At 32.0% G+C, this 21,219-nt stretch overlaps 2 protein-coding genes across 2 annotated transcripts; both read left to right on the top strand.

The window, feature by feature from the left end:
• Nucleotides 1-2,180: 2,180 nt before the first annotated feature.
• LOC109184608 (probable leucine-rich repeat receptor-like serine/threonine-protein kinase At3g14840) lies at nucleotides 2,181-9,931 on the top strand. The gene is made up of 22 exons (XM_019334628.1): nucleotides 2,181-2,457; nucleotides 2,606-2,783; nucleotides 4,626-4,697; nucleotides 4,797-4,865; nucleotides 4,954-5,025; nucleotides 5,131-5,202; nucleotides 5,365-5,436; nucleotides 5,524-5,592; nucleotides 5,686-5,757; nucleotides 5,865-5,936; nucleotides 6,040-6,108; nucleotides 6,202-6,270; nucleotides 6,463-6,528; nucleotides 6,619-6,687; nucleotides 6,789-6,850; nucleotides 6,994-7,370; nucleotides 7,456-7,651; nucleotides 7,803-8,047; nucleotides 8,151-8,361; nucleotides 8,555-8,795; nucleotides 9,010-9,157; nucleotides 9,273-9,931. Exons 1-22 carry the CDS (start codon nucleotides 2,358-2,360, stop codon nucleotides 9,576-9,578), a joined length of 2,907 nt encoding a protein of 968 aa, XP_019190173.1. The 5' UTR covers nucleotides 2,181-2,357; the 3' UTR covers nucleotides 9,579-9,931.
• A 1,478-nt stretch (nucleotides 9,932-11,409) lies between these two features.
• Nucleotides 11,410-17,280, top strand: LOC109184606 (probable leucine-rich repeat receptor-like serine/threonine-protein kinase At3g14840). The gene is made up of 24 exons (XM_019334624.1): nucleotides 11,410-11,557; nucleotides 11,675-11,852; nucleotides 11,929-12,000; nucleotides 12,087-12,155; nucleotides 12,229-12,300; nucleotides 12,415-12,486; nucleotides 12,645-12,716; nucleotides 12,793-12,861; nucleotides 12,946-13,017; nucleotides 13,116-13,187; nucleotides 13,287-13,355; nucleotides 13,460-13,528; nucleotides 13,629-13,694; nucleotides 13,804-13,872; nucleotides 13,962-14,000; nucleotides 14,098-14,123; nucleotides 14,264-14,643; nucleotides 14,730-14,925; nucleotides 15,059-15,190; nucleotides 15,644-15,762; nucleotides 15,919-16,129; nucleotides 16,218-16,455; nucleotides 16,555-16,705; nucleotides 16,835-17,280. Exons 1-24 carry the CDS (start codon nucleotides 11,455-11,457, stop codon nucleotides 17,138-17,140), a joined length of 2,922 nt encoding a protein of 973 aa, XP_019190169.1. The 5' UTR covers nucleotides 11,410-11,454; the 3' UTR covers nucleotides 17,141-17,280.
• Nucleotides 17,281-21,219: the final 3,939 nt, after the last annotated feature.

Below are 21,219 nucleotides of genomic sequence, written 5' to 3'. Positions count from 1 at the left end.
TAAACTATATAGTGAAATATGGGTAATTCTCATACTCTCATTTAAGATAATCTCACAGATTATTTTTTTTTTTAATTTTGGTAAAGCTGGTCAAGTCTAAATAAAAATGTATTAATAATTATGATCATAGAAAGTATAATACTAATTAATGATAAATTGATTATTATTTATAAAGAAAAGTGTGATACATTTTGAGAAAAATATAATATTTTTAAAATTTTAATGTAATATTTAAATTAAAGTTTGAAGAATTATTTATGTGAACAAAAATGTAATTATAATCATGGATAAATTAATTGATGATTATTTATGAGGGAAAGCACAATACTTTATACTTAGGAGAAAAAGTGTAATACTTATCATTTAGGAAAAATTGTAATTTATGTCTCTCCATAATACAGCAATTATCAATGTCACTCCTAAATTATTAGTGGTGTAAATGTTGCCCCTTAATTTTTAAAACAGTATATATAGTGCCCTTACATAGTGTAAATGTTGCCCCTCATTTTTTAAAATGGTACATATATTGCCCCTCCCGTACGGTACGGGAGGACAATATATGTACCATTTTGAAAATTGAGGGGCAACATTTACACCACTAATAATTCAGGTGTGACATATTGTGGAGGGATATAAATTACAATTTTCCCTATTATTTATAAATTGATTTTTTTTTGAATACTACTGGCTGTATTATATGTTCATAACTAGAGGATCGATCCCACAACCTCCCTTATAAGGGAGCAACTCGGTGCCATAGGTCCTTGGCAATTGATTATTATTTATATAGGAAAGTATAATACATATTAGGAAAAATATGATATTTTTAATAAAAATATAATATTTAGGGGTTGGACTTATGGGATAAACTATAATATTTAAGAGAAAAGTGTAATCAGGGTGGATCCAGAAATTGAACTGCTGCATATATATATATATATATATATATATATATATATATATATATATATATATATTCTTACTATCTAAGCCAAATTAACCTTTACTAAAATTGTGCTATATTTAATGTATATAAACGTTTACTATCTATATAAGGATCTTTACATACAATATATATGGGATGGGATGGGATGGAGGTGGGGGTAGGGGAGTGGGGGCAGCTGCCCCCACTATGGCTGAGCCATGAAATGTAATAATTATGAAAAATCATACCCGTCTTACAAAAGTTTTTACTGTGAAATATTGGGTTATTTCACTTACGTACAATTGCTTAATTATGATGTCTTTTTATTTTTTGATTTATTTCAAGTTTAATTTTCAAATTTAAATTTAAAAATATTTTACATTTAGTTAGTATTCTTACTTTTTATAAATTTTTCTAAACTTCATTTCAAAAAAAAAAATCACTAAACTTAATCATAATACATCTAAGAATATTTTTTTTGGATAACGCATGAAACATACAATCACTACGAGGATATGCACTTGATAAGTTTCGTTAATGTGTAATAGTTGCAAACTATATAGAATAAGTAAATCACATTATAAAAATTATGTGCAATCGACTTAACTAACCAAGATGGAGAATATTTTAAATTAAAAGATGGTACGACGCAGCCGACGCTTCCAAGATTAAAAATTAAAAGTAATTTAATTGATCAATTATTTGAGGGCCAACTTGGCAACTTACATACAAAAATACAACAAACCGTGAAGTCACATCATTTTCAAAAGGAAAGTTCCAATGTCACAAGTCCTATCTTTTTGAAATAATATAAAACTATCAACATGTTTAAAATTCGAGGCAATTAAAATATGAAAACATTATTAGACTCCCATAATTTTAGAAGAGAGGATCCTCCTTAGGGTTCTTGGAGCAACTTCACACATTGATCTAAGGATTCTAGGGGGATTCCAACTACAATTGATTAAAGATTTCTTTGGAGATTGAAGATTGTTCATGAAGCTAAGTTGTTCATTTCAATTAATTACAATTGAAAAAATTGTAATATATGCCCCTCCATAATATGACTTATAATAGCGTAGGTCGTATTTTAGATGGGCTAAGTTGAAGAATTTTCAACAGAGTCCATTTTCAACCCGTCCCGTATAACCCGTATCCCTAACCCCACTCTTAAATTTATTGTGTAATTTTACTCCGATATATTGTCGCGGGCACTTTTTCAAAAATCATTGCCAACCAAACAATAAACTAACCCATAATTATCTGATTATGGGTCCCCTTGTCCACAACTCATTGTCAACTTTTATGTACAATAATAATGAAAACCGACATATACACAGTAGTCACAAACATATAGCTTAACTGGACTATTCAATGCAAGCAAAATAATGCAGCTAGCAGATCTTCATCTTCCAATCCCAAGCATTCAACCATGTCAGCCTCCATGTTCATAATCCTCATACCAATTATACTACTCTCCTTCAATGCAAGATTCCTTGAAGCGCAGAGTGGGCATCTTCCTCTAGATGAATGTAAGCCTTAATTAGCTCTCTCTTGTTCTCCTGGAGATTATTATCGAATTTTCTATACTTCTGTGTCATTATTACATGCAAATTAGCTAGGAATTACATATTTATTAACAGCTAGCTTAATTTTAATTTTGTTTGATGTATATGGAAGTAAACGCACTGAAGGAAATAGCAGATGAAGTGGGGAAGAAAGATTGGGATTTTAGAGTAAATCCTTGTGAAAACAACTCAAACTGGTTCACACCAGAAAGGAAAGATATGCCTGCCTACAATAATACTCTCACCTGCAATTGTAGCTTCCCTGCTGGTATTTGCCATGTTCAAAGCATGTAAGCTTTTCCTTCAATTCTACTCACCTCTCTCATTATCTTTTTCAATTCCTTTTTTTTTTTTTTTTTTTTTTCTTTTTTTAAATAATTCCTAAATTAATTCCCATCCAAAATGGTCCGTCTATTATTGTCATTCCTCAATTTTGTCTCACAGCTTTGACCCAATATTAAAATTTCACTCAATTTGTTTATAGGATAAAGTAGCCATGAAACTAGTATTAGATGTGAGGGTAAAATTGGGATTTCAAATTTTGCCTTAATTTGCAGGTGCTCCAATTATTGTATTGTTGCATGTGAATGTTTAATGATAATGATAGAAATTTGTATGAGATCGTCTCATAGATCCTTGTCTGTGAGACGACACGGATTTGGTCAAGATAACAAATGTAATACTTATACTTAAAAATGTAATACTAATAAGAAATAAAATGTTTATTAATTATATGAAAAAATGTAATACTTTTACATTTTGATTTAAAAGTAATACATTTTTTCTCAAAAGTATTACATTTCCCCTTATAAGTAAGGGACACTTTATTCTTAATTAGTATTACATTTTTCAATATAAGTATTATATTTTTATTTTGACCCGATCCCTCTCACACAAGTGTGACCCAATAATAAATTTAAAACAATAATTTGTAATAAAATAATGTAGAATTTTAAATTTATTATATCACCGTAATTTAATTTAGCCTTAAATTTCAAAAAAAAAAAAAAAAGAAAAAAAGAAAGAAGTTAACTAATAACATTTTAGAAGTGTTTAGCAGAGAGTATTTATAATTAGAAACAATTGATAAAAAATGTACCCGTCCTTCTTATTTTATGTGTCTAGTGTCTAGATTAGTTAGTGATCTAAGGTTTGATTTAAGTTTTTTACAATTTAATTTTTTCATATATTAAGTTTAGAATTAATACATAAAATTTATATATTTAGAAACTACATTAAAAATATTATTAAACATAAAAAATTAAATTTAAAAATAATAAGAAAATAATAAATAGTATAGGGTAAAATGAGAGAGATACTAATTATTTATATACTAGTTACAAACACATTCTTCCCTTGTGGACAACTTCTTTTTTTTTTTTTTTTTTTTTTTGCATTCATTTTTTCAAACTTAATGCATACACTTTAAAGGGTTGGATTTAAAAAAAAAAAAGTTTATTTGGATGGATTGTTAGCATTAATTAGTAATTAAATGATTAAACTGAGCCAAGACCTTGTGGTATTCCAATAGAGTAGCATTCAAAAAAAATAAATTAAATTGACCGTAGTATTAGAACAAATATTTCTTTATAGTTCTATTTTTTCAAAATATACTTACTCTACCAATTGATTTCCCGTAGATAAAACGTTGAAATCCGTATGTATTTAAGTTGTAAGTTTTTTAACTTGTTGCTAAATCTGTTGATATTTTGTTATTTTCTTGTAGTGTTCTAGTATTGCCCTCACATTTAACACTAGTTTCACTGTTGCTCCAATGGATGACCAAATTGGATGAAAATTTGATGTTCAAAGGACTAGGTTAGATCAAATTAAAAGTTGAAAAACATAAAATTAAGAAAGGTTAATAGTGGCTGGGGTTTCCCTGTTATCCATTTTTTTTAAAAAAAAAAATAGTGTTCCATGCCTATGAAATCAATGAACAATTTTTTTTACTCTTGATGTTTTTGTATACAAATGTAAAGAATAAGAACTGAATTGATGTTTTTAATGTTTTTTAATTGTTGTTAATGTTCATTTTAATATTGGATAATATTGGACACGAGTTTTCGTGCATCACATATTGTATATGCTAGTAGGTATGAAGAATAAAGTCTCTAATATTGTGTAAGCAGAATTTTGCAGGGACAGGATCTGCAAGGTGTCCTTCCTCCTACCTTGGTGAAATTACCATTTCTTAAGATAATGTACCAACCTATAATTTCCACATTTATGCAATAATCACCACTTCTTAAGTTCTTATTGATATTCTCTGCTTTATTGATTATTAGTGTTTTTCTCTGCAGTGATATCAGCCGCAGCTACTTAAGTGGTACAATCCCCCCTGAATGGGCTTCTATGAAATTGGAATATATGTAAGTGGTGCTGTGTATTATAACATAAGCTATACAAGTGTAAGCCATCTTCAATTCTTGTCCATTGTAAAGAAGTGAAAATTTGCAGATCTGTTACTGTGAATCGATTGTCGGGGCCAATTCCGAAATACTTGGGAAATATAACAACTCTTGTATATTTGTATGTTCCTTTGCTCCTCTCACTCTACTTAGAAACTTTTTCTTCTGAGGAAGTTATATATTATTGTTTGGATTTTTTTTTTTCTAACAATATATGAATTTCCAGAAACTTGGAGAACAATATGTTCAATGGAACTGTTCCACCAGAGCTTGCGAAACTTGCCAACCTACAGAATCTGTAAGCCTTTGTTAATCCCATTTCCTATATATAAGACAATGAAACATGTCAGATTTGCTAATTTGTCTTCAAAAAATACGCCAATACATACAATATTTTACAAACATGCTTAATATTAAGCTGAATTTAATTTGATGCTTTCTTTATTTTTGCTTTGTGTAGCATTCTTAGTGGTAATTATCTCACAGGTGAATTGCCAAAAGAACTTAATTCTCTCACAAATTTGATAGAGTTGTAAGTGCATCATCATTTCTAATTTATGAACATTTTTGTTGTTTCTTCTATACTTTATGCTCACTTGGGGAAATCAATATAATGCAGTAGGCTCAGCGGGAATAACTTTACTGGGAAAATGCCTAGCTTTCAAGGTTTTAAAAACCTTCAACAACTGTAAGGATTCTAATCTAATACTTCAAAATTTAAAATTCGGGATGAAATTTTTTTTTTTTTTTTTTTTAATTGAGAAGCATATATGATTGGCAGAGAGGTTCAAGCAAGTGGTTTTGAAGGACCCATACCTCCAAATATTTCTGTATTGACAAGCTTGATTGAACTGTGAGTTAAGATTTCTTTTGGCGATTTAATTTATACTCACGTTTTGATTATTATAATAGAGTTTTCTATGGTTAAGATCAACAAATTAACTAAACACAAATCTGCAGTAGAATCAGTGACCTTAATGGAGGTGTCTCCAGGTTTCCTGCACTTGACAACATGATAGGCATGACAGTGTTGTGAGTAATGCATTTTTTTTCTTCCAAAAATATGAACCTAAGTTTCATAATTCCACTATGAATTGAAATTTTTTATGCAAAATAATAATAATTTTGGGTGCAGGATGTTGAGGAGGTGTAATATTTCTGGGAGGATTCCTGATATAGCTCATTTGATAAACTTGAAACAACTGTAATTTCGGCAACTTGGATTTTCTTTTGATCCTTATTAATGGAAACACAGACAAATTATCTTTATTGTTTTGTTATGATATTGAATTTGCAGAGATTTGAGTTTCAACAATCTGGAAGGAGGGATTGATGTTCTTCAAAATCTTGATCAATTGCAGTACATGTGAGTAACAAATTAATTTTGATGTTAACAATTACGCGTAAGAAACTTCCTTTTGATTTGGGCATTTTGTTCTATTACCAAGATATTGTATTCTAGTTATGTTTCTCATACTCGAAATTGGTTTGGTGAAAAATTCAATATTACTCGCTTGTAAGCCCATACTAAATTGAATTTTGCGCTACCTGTTGTTAGATTTCTAACGAACAACTCGTTTAGTGGACAAATTCCTCAATGGGCTCTAAATCGAGACTCGAGATAGTAAGTTCAGTGTAATATATTACATGCGACTCGAGATAGTAAGTTTTGTTGAATTGTACATGAGTTGTTCAACTACTCTATCTTGTGCAGTTACATTGATATTTCATACAATAATTTTGACGAGAATTTCGTGTCATCAACTTGCAATCGGGAAACCATGTAAGATTATTAATCTGGAATCTCTTAATTATATTATATGCATTACTATTTCAAGTTTTCCTTCAAACATGAATCATTTTAGCTTTCTCATTTCCTACCAGAAACTTGTTCAAAAGTTATAATGGAGGACAAATCGGGAAGTGTCTAATGAATTGCACGAAAGGTGAACACATCGAATTTCAAAACTTGCATTATATGTATCTTTTGCTTAATTGATTTGAACTTCTTTCACAATGCATTTATACATTAATGTTGCTGATAAGCAATGAGTGTCTAATTTTTTTTTGTTCCCCCATTTGTCTGTAGATTGGTATTCATTTCACATCAATTGCGGTGGAAGCAGTGTTTTGATTGGTGACACTACTTATGAAGCAGATCAAGATTCTACGGGCGTTGCAAAATTTGATTCGAACAAAGAGAACTGGGTAACTAGTAATACAGGATACTTTTGGGATACATCCATAAGACTAGATGGCTATACAGCAACAAATATATCTGCCATAAAGGGATCAGACTCCGAAATCTACAAGACAGTTCGCTTGTCCCCTTTATCTATGACTTATTACGGACGTTGTTTAGCAAATGGGAACTATACTGTGAAACTTCATTTTGCAGAGATAGTTCTGAGAGATAATAGATCTTTTCAAAGTCTTGGAAGACGCATATTTGATGTTTATATACAGGTGAACCGAGAATTATTCTATTGTTTAGACTTCAATGATTAAGTCGTGTGCATTTTACTATAACTAGTGATTTTATTTACTGCAGGGCGAGAGGAAATTAAAGGATTTTGATATTGAAACTTCAGCACAAGGAGTAGATAAAGCCTTAGTTAAACAATTTCAAGCAGTTGTAAGAGAAAAAACTCTCGAGGTGCGCTTTGAGTATGCTGAAAAAGGAACAACAGTAGTCCCACTCCCAGGAACATATGGTCCTTTAATATCTGCCATTTCTGTTGAATCTGGTAATATTAGTGATGATTTTTATTTTAAATATGGTTAATATATAGTTTCTCTTAGCCAATTTGCAAATTACTTATTCATTGATTTTGTTTAGTTGCAGATAAATATAAAAGATATCTAACTAACCCCCATGCTTTCTCTACGAGCCTGCAGATTTCAAGCCTCCCAAAAATAGAAAGACTTTAATCATAGTTGTTGCAGTAGCTTCTTCTTTGTTTCTTATTTTCACAATCCTCAGTTTTGCTGGTTGGAAAATCTACATTAAAAACAAGACCTCACAAGAACAGGGCCTTGATCTACGGATTGGTCTATTTACCTACACACAAATTAAAGATGCTACAAACAACTTTGATGCTGCAAATAAGATAGGGGAAGGTGGTTTTGGACCTGTCTACAAGGTACTGAGAAATACGAATATTCATACATTGACACTTTTGTTTTTGGGCTTACTATAAATGCTTATATTGATGACCATTGATTTTCCCTTGTGTATAAAACTAGGGTTCATTATTAGACGGTACGGTTATTGCAGTGAAGCAACTCTCATCCAAATCAAGACAAGGAAACCGTGAATTTTTGAATGAAATAAGCATGATTTCTTGTTTGCAACACCCTAATCTTGTAAAACTTTATGGGTGTTGTGTTGAGAGAAAGCAATTACTGTTGGTGTATGAGTACTTGGAAAACAACAGCCTTGCCCGTGCTCTTTTTGGTACTTTCGAAATCTTGATTATTTTTGGTGCTATCATAAGCCAATAAACTAAACAAAGACATTAGTTTTCCTTACCAATATAAGATATGCTACTATTTTTTTTATAAAGATATTCTACTAGAAAAGTGAGGATTTAGTTTATTTTATCGAGGTAAGCATAAGTATTCTGAGTTACGTTGACCACTAATTACAGGTCCAGAAGATTGTCAACTGAAAATAGACTGGCCTACCAGACATAGAATATGTGTCGGTGTTGCAAAAGGTTTAGCTTTTCTGCATGAAGAATCGGAAATAAAAATTGTTCATAGAGATATTAAACCCACCAATGTACTTCTTGACAGAGAACTCAATCCAAAAATTTCTGACTTTGGTCTTGCTAAACTTGACGATGATGACAAGACACATATTATTAGTACAAGAGTTGCTGGGACAAGGTAAGATGTTATAACAATTTCTCATCCATTTTGTATTTCTAATGCCATCATATAGTTGAAAAAAAAGGGTAGCCTCTTCACATTTCTTATTCATATCCCAAATTGCATTGCTATTCATGTGAAAGTGATGAAAAACATTATATAAGATGGCTCACATATGCATTGCATCTTTCAAGAAAAATAACAATTACTCTTCCCTTGTCTCTACATACAGAGGATACATGGCTCCTGAATATGTATTGTGGGGCTACTTAACATTCAAAGTTGATGTCTATAGTTTTGGAGTGGTGACATTGGAAATTGTTGCCGGGAAGAATGTGGAGTATCGTCGTGATGAGAATTGTCTTTGCCTCCTTGATTGGGTAAGATACCAACACTACCAAACTCATAATTCATGGATGGTAGACATGTCAAACTAATTAGTGGCAAAATCTTATACTAAGTTGTGTTATGTGGTATTTAATGCACAATTTTCAGGTACTTGATCTTCAAAAACAAGGAAACCTAATAGAGCTAATAGATCCAAGATTGGGTTCTAATTTCGACAAAGAACAAGCACTCAGGGTGATTAAAGTAGCTTTACTTTGTACTAATCCCTCTCCAGCTCTTAGGCCATCCATGTCTCTAGTAATCAACATGCTTGAAGGTCATGAAGATATTATTGAGTACGATACCGATCTACACGAATTCAACTTTCAAGCAATGAGAGATCATTATGATCAAATGCCAGTCCACTTAAGTGATTCTCCATACCAAGCAAACTTTTCTTCCGATGCAAATTAACAATGAAAAATTGCATCTTTCACTAATATAGTACAAGAAATTCGACTTGTAAGTCTGATCCTCACAGATAGCTCAAGTTGTAGATTATGGAAAAGAACACATGATCAAACCCTTGCAACCATAATATGGTGGGGTCATTAGGCACATGTTTTACTTCTCACCTAAAAGTTCATTGAGTCATCGTGATTTACTCATTCACTATCTTAACGAACCAGGGTGTGGAAACCCTAGTAATGAGAGAATTTTAATTTTCCTTTAGCAAATGTACATATTGTTGTCTTTATATTTTGAAGATATATTTTCAGTAACTATAAATTCCAATTTTGTGGATTATTATATTAGTATTAATATTATTATGTGTTTCATGCACAAAATGTTGACTTGTACTCTACACCATTATGAGATTTTCAATAGGTTATAAATTGTTCAAGTTTGAGTAGAACAAATTGTTAATTGCCTCAAATAAGAATATATAATGGGCTCAAAATTTTGAGATGTTAAGTTGTTCACTGTTATAAGCGACATATTATGACATTTATATTAAGTTCAATAAATATATTAAATATGGATCAATTTACAATCATAAACTGTCTAATGAATTGCATGAAAGGTAAGGACATCATACTGCAAAATTACTTTCACAATGCATTTATACATATATTATGCATCAATATTGCTGATAAGCAATGAGAGGCATTTGCAATTGACAAGCAATATAATGACTATTAGCTTGGTTTTTTTCATTTTTATGCGAATTGGTATTCATTTCTTCAAAAATATTACACTTTCCCTTATAAGTAACAAACACTTGTCAACATTACGAAAATGTAATACTTTTACATCAAAATGTAAAAGTATTACATTTTTCTCCACAAAAGTATTACATTTTTCCTTATAAATAACAAACACTTTATTCCTAATGAGTGATTACCTAATCTACGTTGAAGGGGTTGATCAGGCCATGCTTCACCTTTGAGAAAAGGGAAGTATGGGATGTCAAGAACACCAAGTTTTTTATGAAACGCCTCTTAGACACTCATGAGTCATGAGAATGTCCTTTAGTGTTCTAAGAGTATTGAATAACCTTGAAAAATGATTCCTCCTGGTTATATGACATCCATTATGTAGTCAATTGGCTCTTTCCCTTGTTCCCGATTCGATTTTGTCTCCTTTTCCCAATAATCCAAGTTCCTATTCCCCTCCTTTCTCTGTAATTGTTATCTAATTCCTTGGCTAGTTGTTATCGTTATTGGTCTCATAAACCCTTTACTTTGGGGCTTGGGCTAGATTTCCAATAAAAAATTTAATACCTTGTGTTTGAGAGGCAATAGCATGACTCTTATGGCCAATCCTTTAAAAACGATATTATATCCGATGTAAGAAAACCCCTCACTCAAAAATACTCTTTCATCGATTCTAACTTGCTCCAAGGGATCAAGACTCATTATGTTGTCAACCAAACAATAAAGCCATAAATGTCTCATTCTAACTTGCTCCAAGGGTCACACCACTTCCCAAAACTCATTGTCAACTTGGAGGGCTACATACAAATGATATTATATTTCGCCACACAAGTAATCATCACCCAATATCTCATCTATATATTTTTTAATATACTCTTACTTTATTAATTTTATGTGTGTATTTGTGGTCTCCACTGTCATTTTAACCATCTTTTATTATGATCAAGCTAAGCTACAGGAACCAAAATCTCTCAACAAAATTCTTTACCTTCTGACATAATAATATAATTAAATTTATTTTTTTTAAAAGGTGGGTGGGGTATGCTAATTTATCATTGGGGCCCTTATATATGTACAATTCAGTGTAAGAAAAACACTGTACTGCAGCAGCAGATCTTCCCCAGAGTTCAATCATGTCAGCTTCCATGTTCATAATCCTCATACCAATTATACTCTCCTTCTTCTTCTATCCTATATTTCTTGAAGCACAGACTGGGCTTCTTCCTCAAGATGAATGTGAGCCTCATCTCTCTGCTGTTTTCTTGATGATTATGGAGTTTCTATAGTACTCCATCTTTACATGAACATTACATAGTTTTTAACAGCTATCTTTTTGTTGAATGTATATGGAAGTAAATGCACTTAAGGAAATAGGTGATCAACTGGGGAAGAAGGATTGGGATTTTAAACTAAATCCTTGCGACAACAACTCGAACTGGATGACACCACAAAGGAAAGATATGCCTGCCTACAATAACACTCTCACTTGCAATTGTAGCTTCCCTGCTGGTATTTGCCATGTTCAAACCATGTAAGCTTTTCCTTTTCGATGATCGATATCTCTCATTATATTTCTTTCTTTTAAGTCTCTAATGTTGTGTAAGCAGAATTTTGAATGGACAGGATCTGCAAGGTGTGCTTCCTCCTGCCTTGGTGAAGTTACCCTTTCTTAAGATAATGTACCAACCTTCACTTTCTACATTTATGCAATAATCACCTCTTGTTATTGATATTCTCTGCTTGATTATTAGTGTTATTTCTGCAGTGATCTCAACCGCAACTACTTAAATGGTACAATTCCCCCTGAATGGGCTTCTACCAAATTGGAATACCTGTAAGATGTCTTGTGTATTATAACCTAAGCTATACAAGTGAAAACCACCTGATAAAGAAGTGAAAATTTGCAGATCTCTTACTGTGAATCGATTGTCTGGGCCAATTCCGAAATACTTGGGAAATATAACAACTCTTGTATATTTGTATGTTCCCTTGCTCCTTTCACTCTACTTACACAAGTAAAACTTTTTAATATTAACTTTTTCTGAGGAACTTAATTGTTTGGGTTTTGTTGCAACAACAAATAATTTTTTTAGGAACTTGGAGAACAACTTGTTCAATGGAACTGTTCCTCCTGAGCTTGGGAAACTCGCGAACCTACAGAATCTGTAAGCCTTTGTTAATCAAATATATATAACAATCTTTCTCATCTCTAGTGTTAAGTTTTGTGCCTTGATATTAATGGATTAATCAAACTTAATTGCTTTACTACATCTTGAAGTTAAATCACTTGTTTGATGCTTTCTTTATTTTTTCCTTTCTGTAGCATCGTCGGTGATAATGATCTCACAGGTGAATTGCCAAAAGAACTTAATGCTCTCACCAAATTGACAGAGCTGTAAGTGCATATTCCTTATTGTTTCTTCTATACTTTATGCTCGATCACTTGTCGATCTCGTGGGAAATCAATGCAGTAGGCTCAGCAGGAATAACTTCACTGGGAAAATGCCTAGCTTTCAAGGTTTTAAAGACCTTCAACAACTGTAAGGATTCAAATCTAATGCTTGAAAAGTGAAATATCTGGATGAAATCAATTTTTATTGACAAGCATAATATATGATTGGCAGAGAGGTTCAAGCAAGTGGCTTTGAAGGACCCATACCTGAAAACATTTCTGCATTGACAAGCTTGATACAACTGTGAGTTAAAATTTCCTTGGACGATTTAATTAATATATACTCGCATTTTGATTTTAGCATAATTTTCTATGGTTAAGATCAAGAATATGAATCTGCAGTAGAATCAGTGACCTAAATGGAGGTGTCTCCAGATTTCCTACATTACAGAAAATGGCAAACATGACAGATTTGTGAGTAATGCATTTTCTTTCCAAAAAATGAAGTTAAGTTTCGTAATTAACACCACTATGAAGTGAAGTTATTTAGGCTAAAAGTAACTTTGGGTGCAGGATGTTGAGGAGGTGTAATATTTCTGGGCAGATACCTGATATAGCTCATATGACAAGCTTGCGAGGATTGTAATTTCTGCAACTTGAATTTTCTTTTATCCTTAGCTTGTCAGCGAAATATGCTTCTCTGCTTGATTAATTGTTTTGTTATATGATATTGAATTTGCATGCAGAGATTTTAGTTTTAATAATCTGGAAGGAGGGATTGATTATCTTCAAGGTCTTGATAGTTTGCAGTACATGTGAGTAGCATTCAAGTTATGTTTCTCATACTTGAGAATTTGGTTATGTTGTGATTCAGTTGATTATCTCATTCTAGACTAATAACGTCCCTGTATGTAGGTATCTAACAAACAACTCGCTTAGTGGAAAAATTTCTCAATGGGTTCTAAATCGAGATTCCAGATAGTAAGTTCAGTCTAATTGAATCAAACTTTTGTTGTATTTTACTAGTGATCTTTTCAACTACTCTTGACATAATAATAAGCGCTAACAAAAATTAAAAGATGGTGTGCAGTTACATAGATCTTTCTTACAATAATTTTGAAGAGAACTCTGTGTCACCAATTTGCAATCGGGAAAGCCTGTAAGATTCTGCCTCGTATATGCATATAGTCTTTCAATTGTTCCTTCAAAGATGGATCATTTTAGCTTTCTCATTTATTTTCTTATCAGAAACTTGTTCAAAACCTATCATGATGTTGGAGAAAATGAGTAAGTTTTAACATATATCCTCTAGCTCATTAATTTTTAATGTAATTTATACTCCAAAGTTTCTAACTTGATCCCCTGCCCTTTTGGCCTTGTATAGAAAGTGTCTAAAGCAATGCACGAAAGGTAAGCACATCTATCATATCACAATACTTGCATTTATATATGGTTGAAATTGTATGGTTGAAATATGCTTGTTTTGTCTTGTTTTTTTTTTTTTTTTTTTTTTTTTCTTTCTTTCTTTTTTTTTTTTTTTTTTTTTTAAGATTGGTATTCATTTCACATCAATTGTGGTGGAGGAAATGTTTTGATTGGTGACACTACGTATGAGGCAGATGATGAACATTCTACTGGCCTTGCGAAATTTGTTTCCAATAGAGAGAACTGGTTGACTAGTAATACAGGGCACTTTTGGGATAAAGCCATAGCACTACTCGACTATACTGCAAAAAATATATCTATCATCAAGGGAAACAACTCTGAAATCTACAAGACAGCTCGCTTATCTCCTTTATCTATGACTTATTATGGACGTTGCTTAGGAAATGGAAACTATACTGTGAAACTTCATTTTGCAGAGATAGTTCTGAGAGATAACAGATCTTTTCAAAGTCTTGGAAAGCGCTTATTTGATGTTTATATACAGGTCAACTGAGAATTTTACAGTTTAAATTGTGAACTTTAGTGGTTAAAGAGATGTACATTTGACTATACTAATTTTATTGGCTACAGGGTGAAAGGAAATTAAAGGATTTTAATATTGAAACTGAAGCACAAGGAGTTGACAAAGCATTGGTTAAACAATTTCGAGCAATTGTCAGAGATAAAACTCTCGAGTTACGCTTTGAGTATGCTGAAAAAGGATCAACTATAGTCCCACTTCCAGGATCATATGGTCCTTTAATATCTGCCATTTCTGTGGAATCTGGTAATATTACCAATTGGATTTTTAATTAGTAGCATATATATATTTTATTACTTTTTCATTGTTTCTGTTTAGTTGCTGATAAATAACTGCATGGTATTTAACTCACTCTCATGTCTTTTCTACAAATCTGCAGATTTCAAACCTCCCAAAAAGAGAAAGACTTTAATCATAGTTATTGCAGTAGCTTCTTCTTTGTTTTCTATTTTTGCTATTCTTTGTTTGGCTTGGTGGAAGATCTATAAAAACAAGACCTCACTAGAAAATGGTAATATATATATATGCAGTTAGTTTCATTTACTTTTTGATTTTGTATAGAAACTTGTACACTGTAACATTCTGTGCATGCACTCACAATATCCACACATGCCCAAGGTTGGGTTGGCATCACAAAGCACCTAAAGAACAACTTTTTTATTTTTATTTTTATTTTGTACTGTTAAGGAAAGAAATCACAGAAATCACATGTTAAGGAAAGAAATCACAAGTGTTGAATATTAGGAAAGTTGTCTTATTTTCCTATTCTTATTAATTAGTAGTTTCCTATACTAATTTAATATACTAAATTAGTATAGGAAACTACTAATTAATAAGAATAGGAAAGGAAGAGAATAGGAAAGTAAGACAACTTTCCTAATATTCAACATTTGTGATTTCTTTCCTTAACATGTACATATTCACCTGCAATATAATTTTTACAAAGTAATTGTTCTAAGTGCAGAACTACGAGGACTTGATTTACAAACTAGTCTATTTACCTTCTCACAAATTAAAGCTGCTACAGACAACTTTGATGCTGCAAACAAAATTGGGGAAGGTGGTTTCGGGCCTGTCTACAAGGTATTTAAGGAATATGAATATCCATAATCTTTTTTTTTTTTTTTTTTGAATGTGAATATCCATAATCTATTAATTCGTAACTTAACACTTTTGTTTTTGGACTTACCAGAAATACTAAGTTTATGATCTTGGATTTTCCCTTTTGTGTAAAACTAGGGTATATTATTGGATGGTACAGTTATTGCTGTGAAACAACTGTCATCCAAATCAAGACAAGGAAATCGTGAATTTGTGAACGAAATAAGCTTGATTTCTTGTTTGAAACACCCTAATCTTGTGAAACTTTATGGGTGTTGTGTTGAGGGAAAACAATTGTTGCTGGTTTATGAGTACTTGGAAAACAATAGTCTTGCCCATGCTCTTTATGGTAAATTTGAAATCTTAATTATTGTTATAGTGGGCATAGTTTATCTTGATCAATAAGGTATTCTGAGTTAACTAACCGTTAATTACAGGTCGAGAAGATTGTCAATCAAAGATTGAATGGCCTACCAGATATAGAATTTGTATTGGTATTGCAAGAGGTTTAGCTTTCTTGCACGAAGAATCAGCAATAAAAATTGTACATAGAGACATTAAACCAAACAATGTGTTGCTTGACAAAGAACTCAATCCAAAAATTTCTGATTTTGGTCTGGCTAAACTTAATGATGACGAGAATACACACGTCAGCACGAGAGTTGCTGGGACAACGTAAGATGTTATAAAAATTTCATGTCTATTTTGTATTTCCTAATTCATCATAGAGTTGAAAGAAACAATTATTTTACACTTTTCTTTCTGTGTTTATAGAGGATACATGGCTCCTGAATATGCACTGTGGGGTTACTTAACATTCAAAGCTGATGTCTATAGTTTTGGAGTTGTGGCACTAGAAATTGTTTCGGGGAAGAACAACAGGAAGTATCGTCCTAATGAGAACTACGTTTGCCTCCTTGATTGGGTGAGACATCAGTACTACCAAGCTCATAATAATTCATAGATTGCATTTGCATACAACATGTCAAACAAAGATGGCCTATGCTTATATATATTCAGTTGTGTTCTAATGTATTTAATGCACAACTTTCAGGCACTTGATCTTCGACAAAGAGGAAACCTAATGGAGCTAATAGATCCAAGATTAGGTTCTGATTTGGACAAAGAAGAAGCACTCAGAATGATCAAAGTGGCTTTGCTTTGTACTAATCCTTCACCAGCCCTTAGGCCATCCATGTCTGCAGTAATAAGCATGCTTGAAGGCCATTGTGATATTCTTGAGTACAAATCTGATCTACACGAATTCAATTTTCAAGCCATGAGAGATCGTTATGAGGAAACGTCAGTTAGCTTAAGTGATTCTCCGTACAAACTAAATTTTTCTCCAAATACAAATTAATAATTAAAAATTATTACATAATCCTTAAGAAATATATTTAAAAAATTTATACTTGGTTGTAACATTAAATTTTCTTCCTTTCAAAGTTTAGACCCTTGGCTTTGAGCTGATGACCAAGTAAATGTATTAAAATCTTTTTTATATTCTCTAGCCTTTTCTTGGACAATTTTGCATCTTTCATGGCTTAGCTTTCTTCAGCATTTGCGTTCCAACTTCTCTAACCTAGTAACAATATATTTACTAGGTTTGCATTTACTTTCACAAATAGAATTAGGCACTATATGTGGGGTCTGAGTACAGCCTAACTTAGAAAACTTGTGGCCAGATAAGAAAATATATTTATGTCATTTTTTTTCATTTACAAAAATGTTTAATCAAAATTGAATTTATTTTTATTAACCTAATATGATTTAATTTACTATATTGACAATACATCAATTTTTGTTGGATAACGAGTGGAGCTCATCACAATAATGTGTGCGTTGAATAAATTTCACTCTTATGTAATAGTACACAAATTGCACATAAGATATAAATGAAATTAAAAAGATTAGAAAAATCTTGTGTCATGGATTCGAACAAGCATCAAATATTTTCTCTTTTAAATACATTTATTGTACATAATAAAGTTGACATGAGTCTTGCCGTCTTGAACAAGTTGAGACATGCAGAATTAGATATTTGTAACATTATTGTTTGGTTGTCGAGTTTTAAGCAATAATGAGACATTTATGATTAATACTAAGAAAGAGAAATTTCATTTTTTTTTTTTTGTCAATTGATTGATGGATTTGTCATTGTCATACGGCATGCTACAGTACAAGTACAACACTCTCATATAAGAATTCTATTGCATGAACTCCCTATCTCTACTTCCTTATTTTTACTATATGAATATATGATTTGTGACGTAATGATAAATTATTTTCATTTTATGAGTCCCAATAAAAATAGCAACATAAAAAAAATTGAATGAAATAATAAAAGTTGTGAGTAGAATTTGAAAGTTCAAATAGTATTTTTTTTTGCATGCATATACGTAGCATTTTCGCTCATTGAATACTCCATACTAAAGTATATCTCTTGGAATCTCGGATTATTGTGACTCCAGAGTCTTTCAATGTTCCAAGTCAACAAATCAATACACCACAAGAAAAATGAATATAGACAACGGTTAAAAACTATTGTCTTTTTTGGTAAAAAATATGTTGTTGATGAAACCGTGTTATTGTAAGTCTCGCTCAAAAATCGTTGTCTTTTCTATATAAGATAACGGTTAAAAACTGTTGTCTATTGAGTGTTGTTGAAAGTCACGCGCATAGACAACGGTTTTTAAACCATTGTCTTTTCTATATATATAAGACAACGGTTTCGTTGTCTGTTGAGTGTTGTTGAAAGTCACGCGTATAGACAACGGTTTTTAATCGTTGTCTTTTCTATATAAGACAACGGTTAAAAACCGTTGTCTATCAATTGTTGTTGAAAGTCACACTCATAGACAACGGTTTTTAACCGTTGTCTTATATATCAAAGACAACGGTTAAAAATCGTTGTATATTGAGTGTTGTTAAAACATGTGTTGTTGACTGTCAGGCGTATAGATAACGATTTATCTTATATATCAAAGACAACGATAAAAAATCGTTGTATTTTATCTCATGTTCATAGACGACAACGGTTGAAATTGAATCTCACATTTCAATTCATTTCTTTCAAATTTTGATACTTGATATCCAACTTGATTTTATATTCCGATACATCATAATTTAAATTATGCAACTTGACAATTAATTGGCTTCGTTCTAAATTTAAAATACCATTCATGAACAAAGGAATAATTTGAAATGCCGAATCGAATTATCTGAATAATGCGCAAGGGCCACTAATCTATATGCATACCCAGACATGCATGAACAAAGGAATAAAAGAAAATTCGACCACAATTACTTTCCAACCAACTCATTAAAATGTGGAATGAAATTGTTGGGCGGTAGTTCGAAAAGTCGAGTTCAATATCTTGTTATCAAAATGTGATATTAATTGCTAAGCAAGTATAATGAGATAAAGTTGTTTATTCGCTACTGGCATAGTGATAAGCATTTGATCATAACAATTGATATCTACTAGCTATATTTTTTTTACATTTGATCCTAACAATTCACCATAGTAGGGAAGACTTATAGCAGCCCACATGGGCTTAACTCACTGGTTCAATAGGTAGTATTTGGGAGAAGAGACCAAGTTTGAACCTCGGCAGCAACAGTGTGGGCATAGGCCTGAACCTGTTTCGAACTGAGCTCTGGACTATTTCTTTATAAGACCTGAACCGGCCTCTATAAGACCGTTCAGGTTTAAACTAAGCGCAGGCTGGCCTACACCTGTTTTTTTCCGAGTCAATTCAGGACTGATTCGACTTTGAAATGGCCATGGCCACCTCTAATGTGATGGGAACGACACGCACATAAATCAATCGGTAGGGAAAAATAAAAATCTCTTTCTTAGTATTAGTAAACAAACAACTGCTATAAATGTCTTGTTTCGGTTTAAGATTCTATCTTGCCCCAAGGGTTACGCCACTTAGAGCTATGCTACGTTTCCTTTTCGATTTTACATCCTTACTTGGCATCTGGCAATATATATATACTTGATTAGTTTGTTTGTTTGTTTTTTTCTTTTTGGTGTATTAATATAGGATGAGGTTCAATAAATATAAAGAGTTTTATTGTCATGTCAAGTATGAAATTGATAAGTTTTAGGTAATTTTCAGCCAAACGATTAATTTGGTAGTCATGAAGTTCTAAGTTTGACTCTTTGTGAGAGTTGTCTATTAGCCGTTTACCTTATTGTAATCCTTTTCTGACGAGGGTCATAAGGTGAGTTTTACGCCAATCGCATATTCGAGTAGCTGTTGCGAGATTTCCAATAAATCAAATATAAGTTTTAAAGTAATTACATGTTCAGTACTCAACCACGAAACGTTTAATAAATGTTTTTCTTTTATGTGATTATGAATTTTCTGTTATGAGATTATGAATTTACAATACATTCATAATCTCATAACAGAAAATCCATAATCTGAACAAACGCGTGCCGTTAATAGCAAATTAACTATTTTTTTCCCGTAAAAACGACACCGTTTGGACCCGTGTTCACCATGTTTCCAGGGCATAATTTGCGATTGGGAGGTCATGGGCTCGAACTTCAGTGGAGTTGGTATTGATTCGATGGGCTTTAGTAGGTTGAGAAAATGTATGAACAGATACTACATATAACAGGGTCAATAGTCTTAGGCCATTGAATTGAACTAGGTTAACAACAGGTTTGGGTTGTCATGTGTATATTTTATTTCATTTATTTATTTATTTATTTATTATTATTATCCTACTAAGCATTAGACCCTCTCCCGGGATGCCATGTTTTCCTAACGTGTCGGTTACTATATTTAAAAATAATACAATAATTTTTTTTGTTTAAAAAAATAAATTTTTAAATTTTATTTTAATAATTTTAAATAAAATGATTATTTTGAAATTTAAAAAAAAAAAAAAAACAAAAAAAAAAAAAAAACAACCTCCATTGCTGCCCGGAGACGAAGGGTCGACTTCGTCTCCGAGCGCCCTCGAGACGAAGGGGACCGTCTCCTTGGCTGGTCAGAGACGAAGCGGTCCCCACCGCTTCGTCTCCATGGTTGGTCGGAGATGAGGCGGTCCCCAACGCTTTGTCTCCGGCCAACCAGCCATGGAGACGGAAGGGACCCCTTCCTCTCCGGCTAGCCATGAAGACGAAGGGTCGGCCATGGAGACTCTGACAAGGCTTAAAAAAAAGAACTTTCAAAATAATTATTTTATTTATTTTATTTTATTTGTGAAAACAATTATTTTATTTGAAATTATTAAAATAAATATAAAAAATAATTGTTAAATACAGTAAATAAAATCAGGAAAACATGGCATCCAGAAAGAGGGTCAAATGTTTAGTAGAATAATAAAAATAATAACATGTTGTTAACCTGCTAAAAATGCTAATTGCTTTTTTTTCCCAGTTCATAAATGAATTTGAAGCTTATTCGAGTTCGATAG

The sequence above is a fragment of the Ipomoea nil genome, unplaced genomic scaffold, assembly GCF_001879475.1.
Source record: "Ipomoea nil cultivar Tokyo-kokei standard unplaced genomic scaffold, Asagao_1.1 scaffold1266, whole genome shotgun sequence".
Lineage (NCBI taxonomy): Eukaryota > Viridiplantae > Streptophyta > Magnoliopsida > Solanales > Convolvulaceae > Ipomoea > Ipomoea nil.
Note: the sequence above shows the minus strand (reverse complement) of the source record. Positions and strands in the feature narration are given on the sequence as shown.

What these genes read in the sequence shown, in the direction of transcription:
- LOC109184608 (XM_019334628.1), top strand. Translation starts at nt 2,358, where the DNA reads ATGTCAGCCTCCATGTTCATAATCCTCATACCAATTATACTACTCTCC. An exon ending in ATTTGCCATGTTCAAAGCAT is followed by an intron (nt 2,784 to 4,625) that starts GTAAGCTTTTCC and finishes TTGTGTAAGCAG; the next exon opens with AATTTTGCAGGGACAGGATC. An exon ending in ATGATAGGCATGACAGTGTT is followed by an intron (nt 5,937 to 6,039) that starts GTGAGTAATGCA and finishes TTTTGGGTGCAG; the next exon opens with GATGTTGAGGAGGTGTAATA.
- LOC109184606 (XM_019334624.1), top strand. Translation starts at nt 11,455, where the DNA reads ATGTCAGCTTCCATGTTCATAATCCTCATACCAATTATACTCTCCTTC. An exon ending in CTCGCGAACCTACAGAATCT is followed by an intron (nt 12,487 to 12,644) that starts GTAAGCCTTTGT and finishes TCCTTTCTGTAG; the next exon opens with CATCGTCGGTGATAATGATC. An exon ending in ATTTGCAATCGGGAAAGCCT is followed by an intron (nt 13,873 to 13,961) that starts GTAAGATTCTGC and finishes TTTTCTTATCAG; the next exon opens with AAACTTGTTCAAAACCTATC.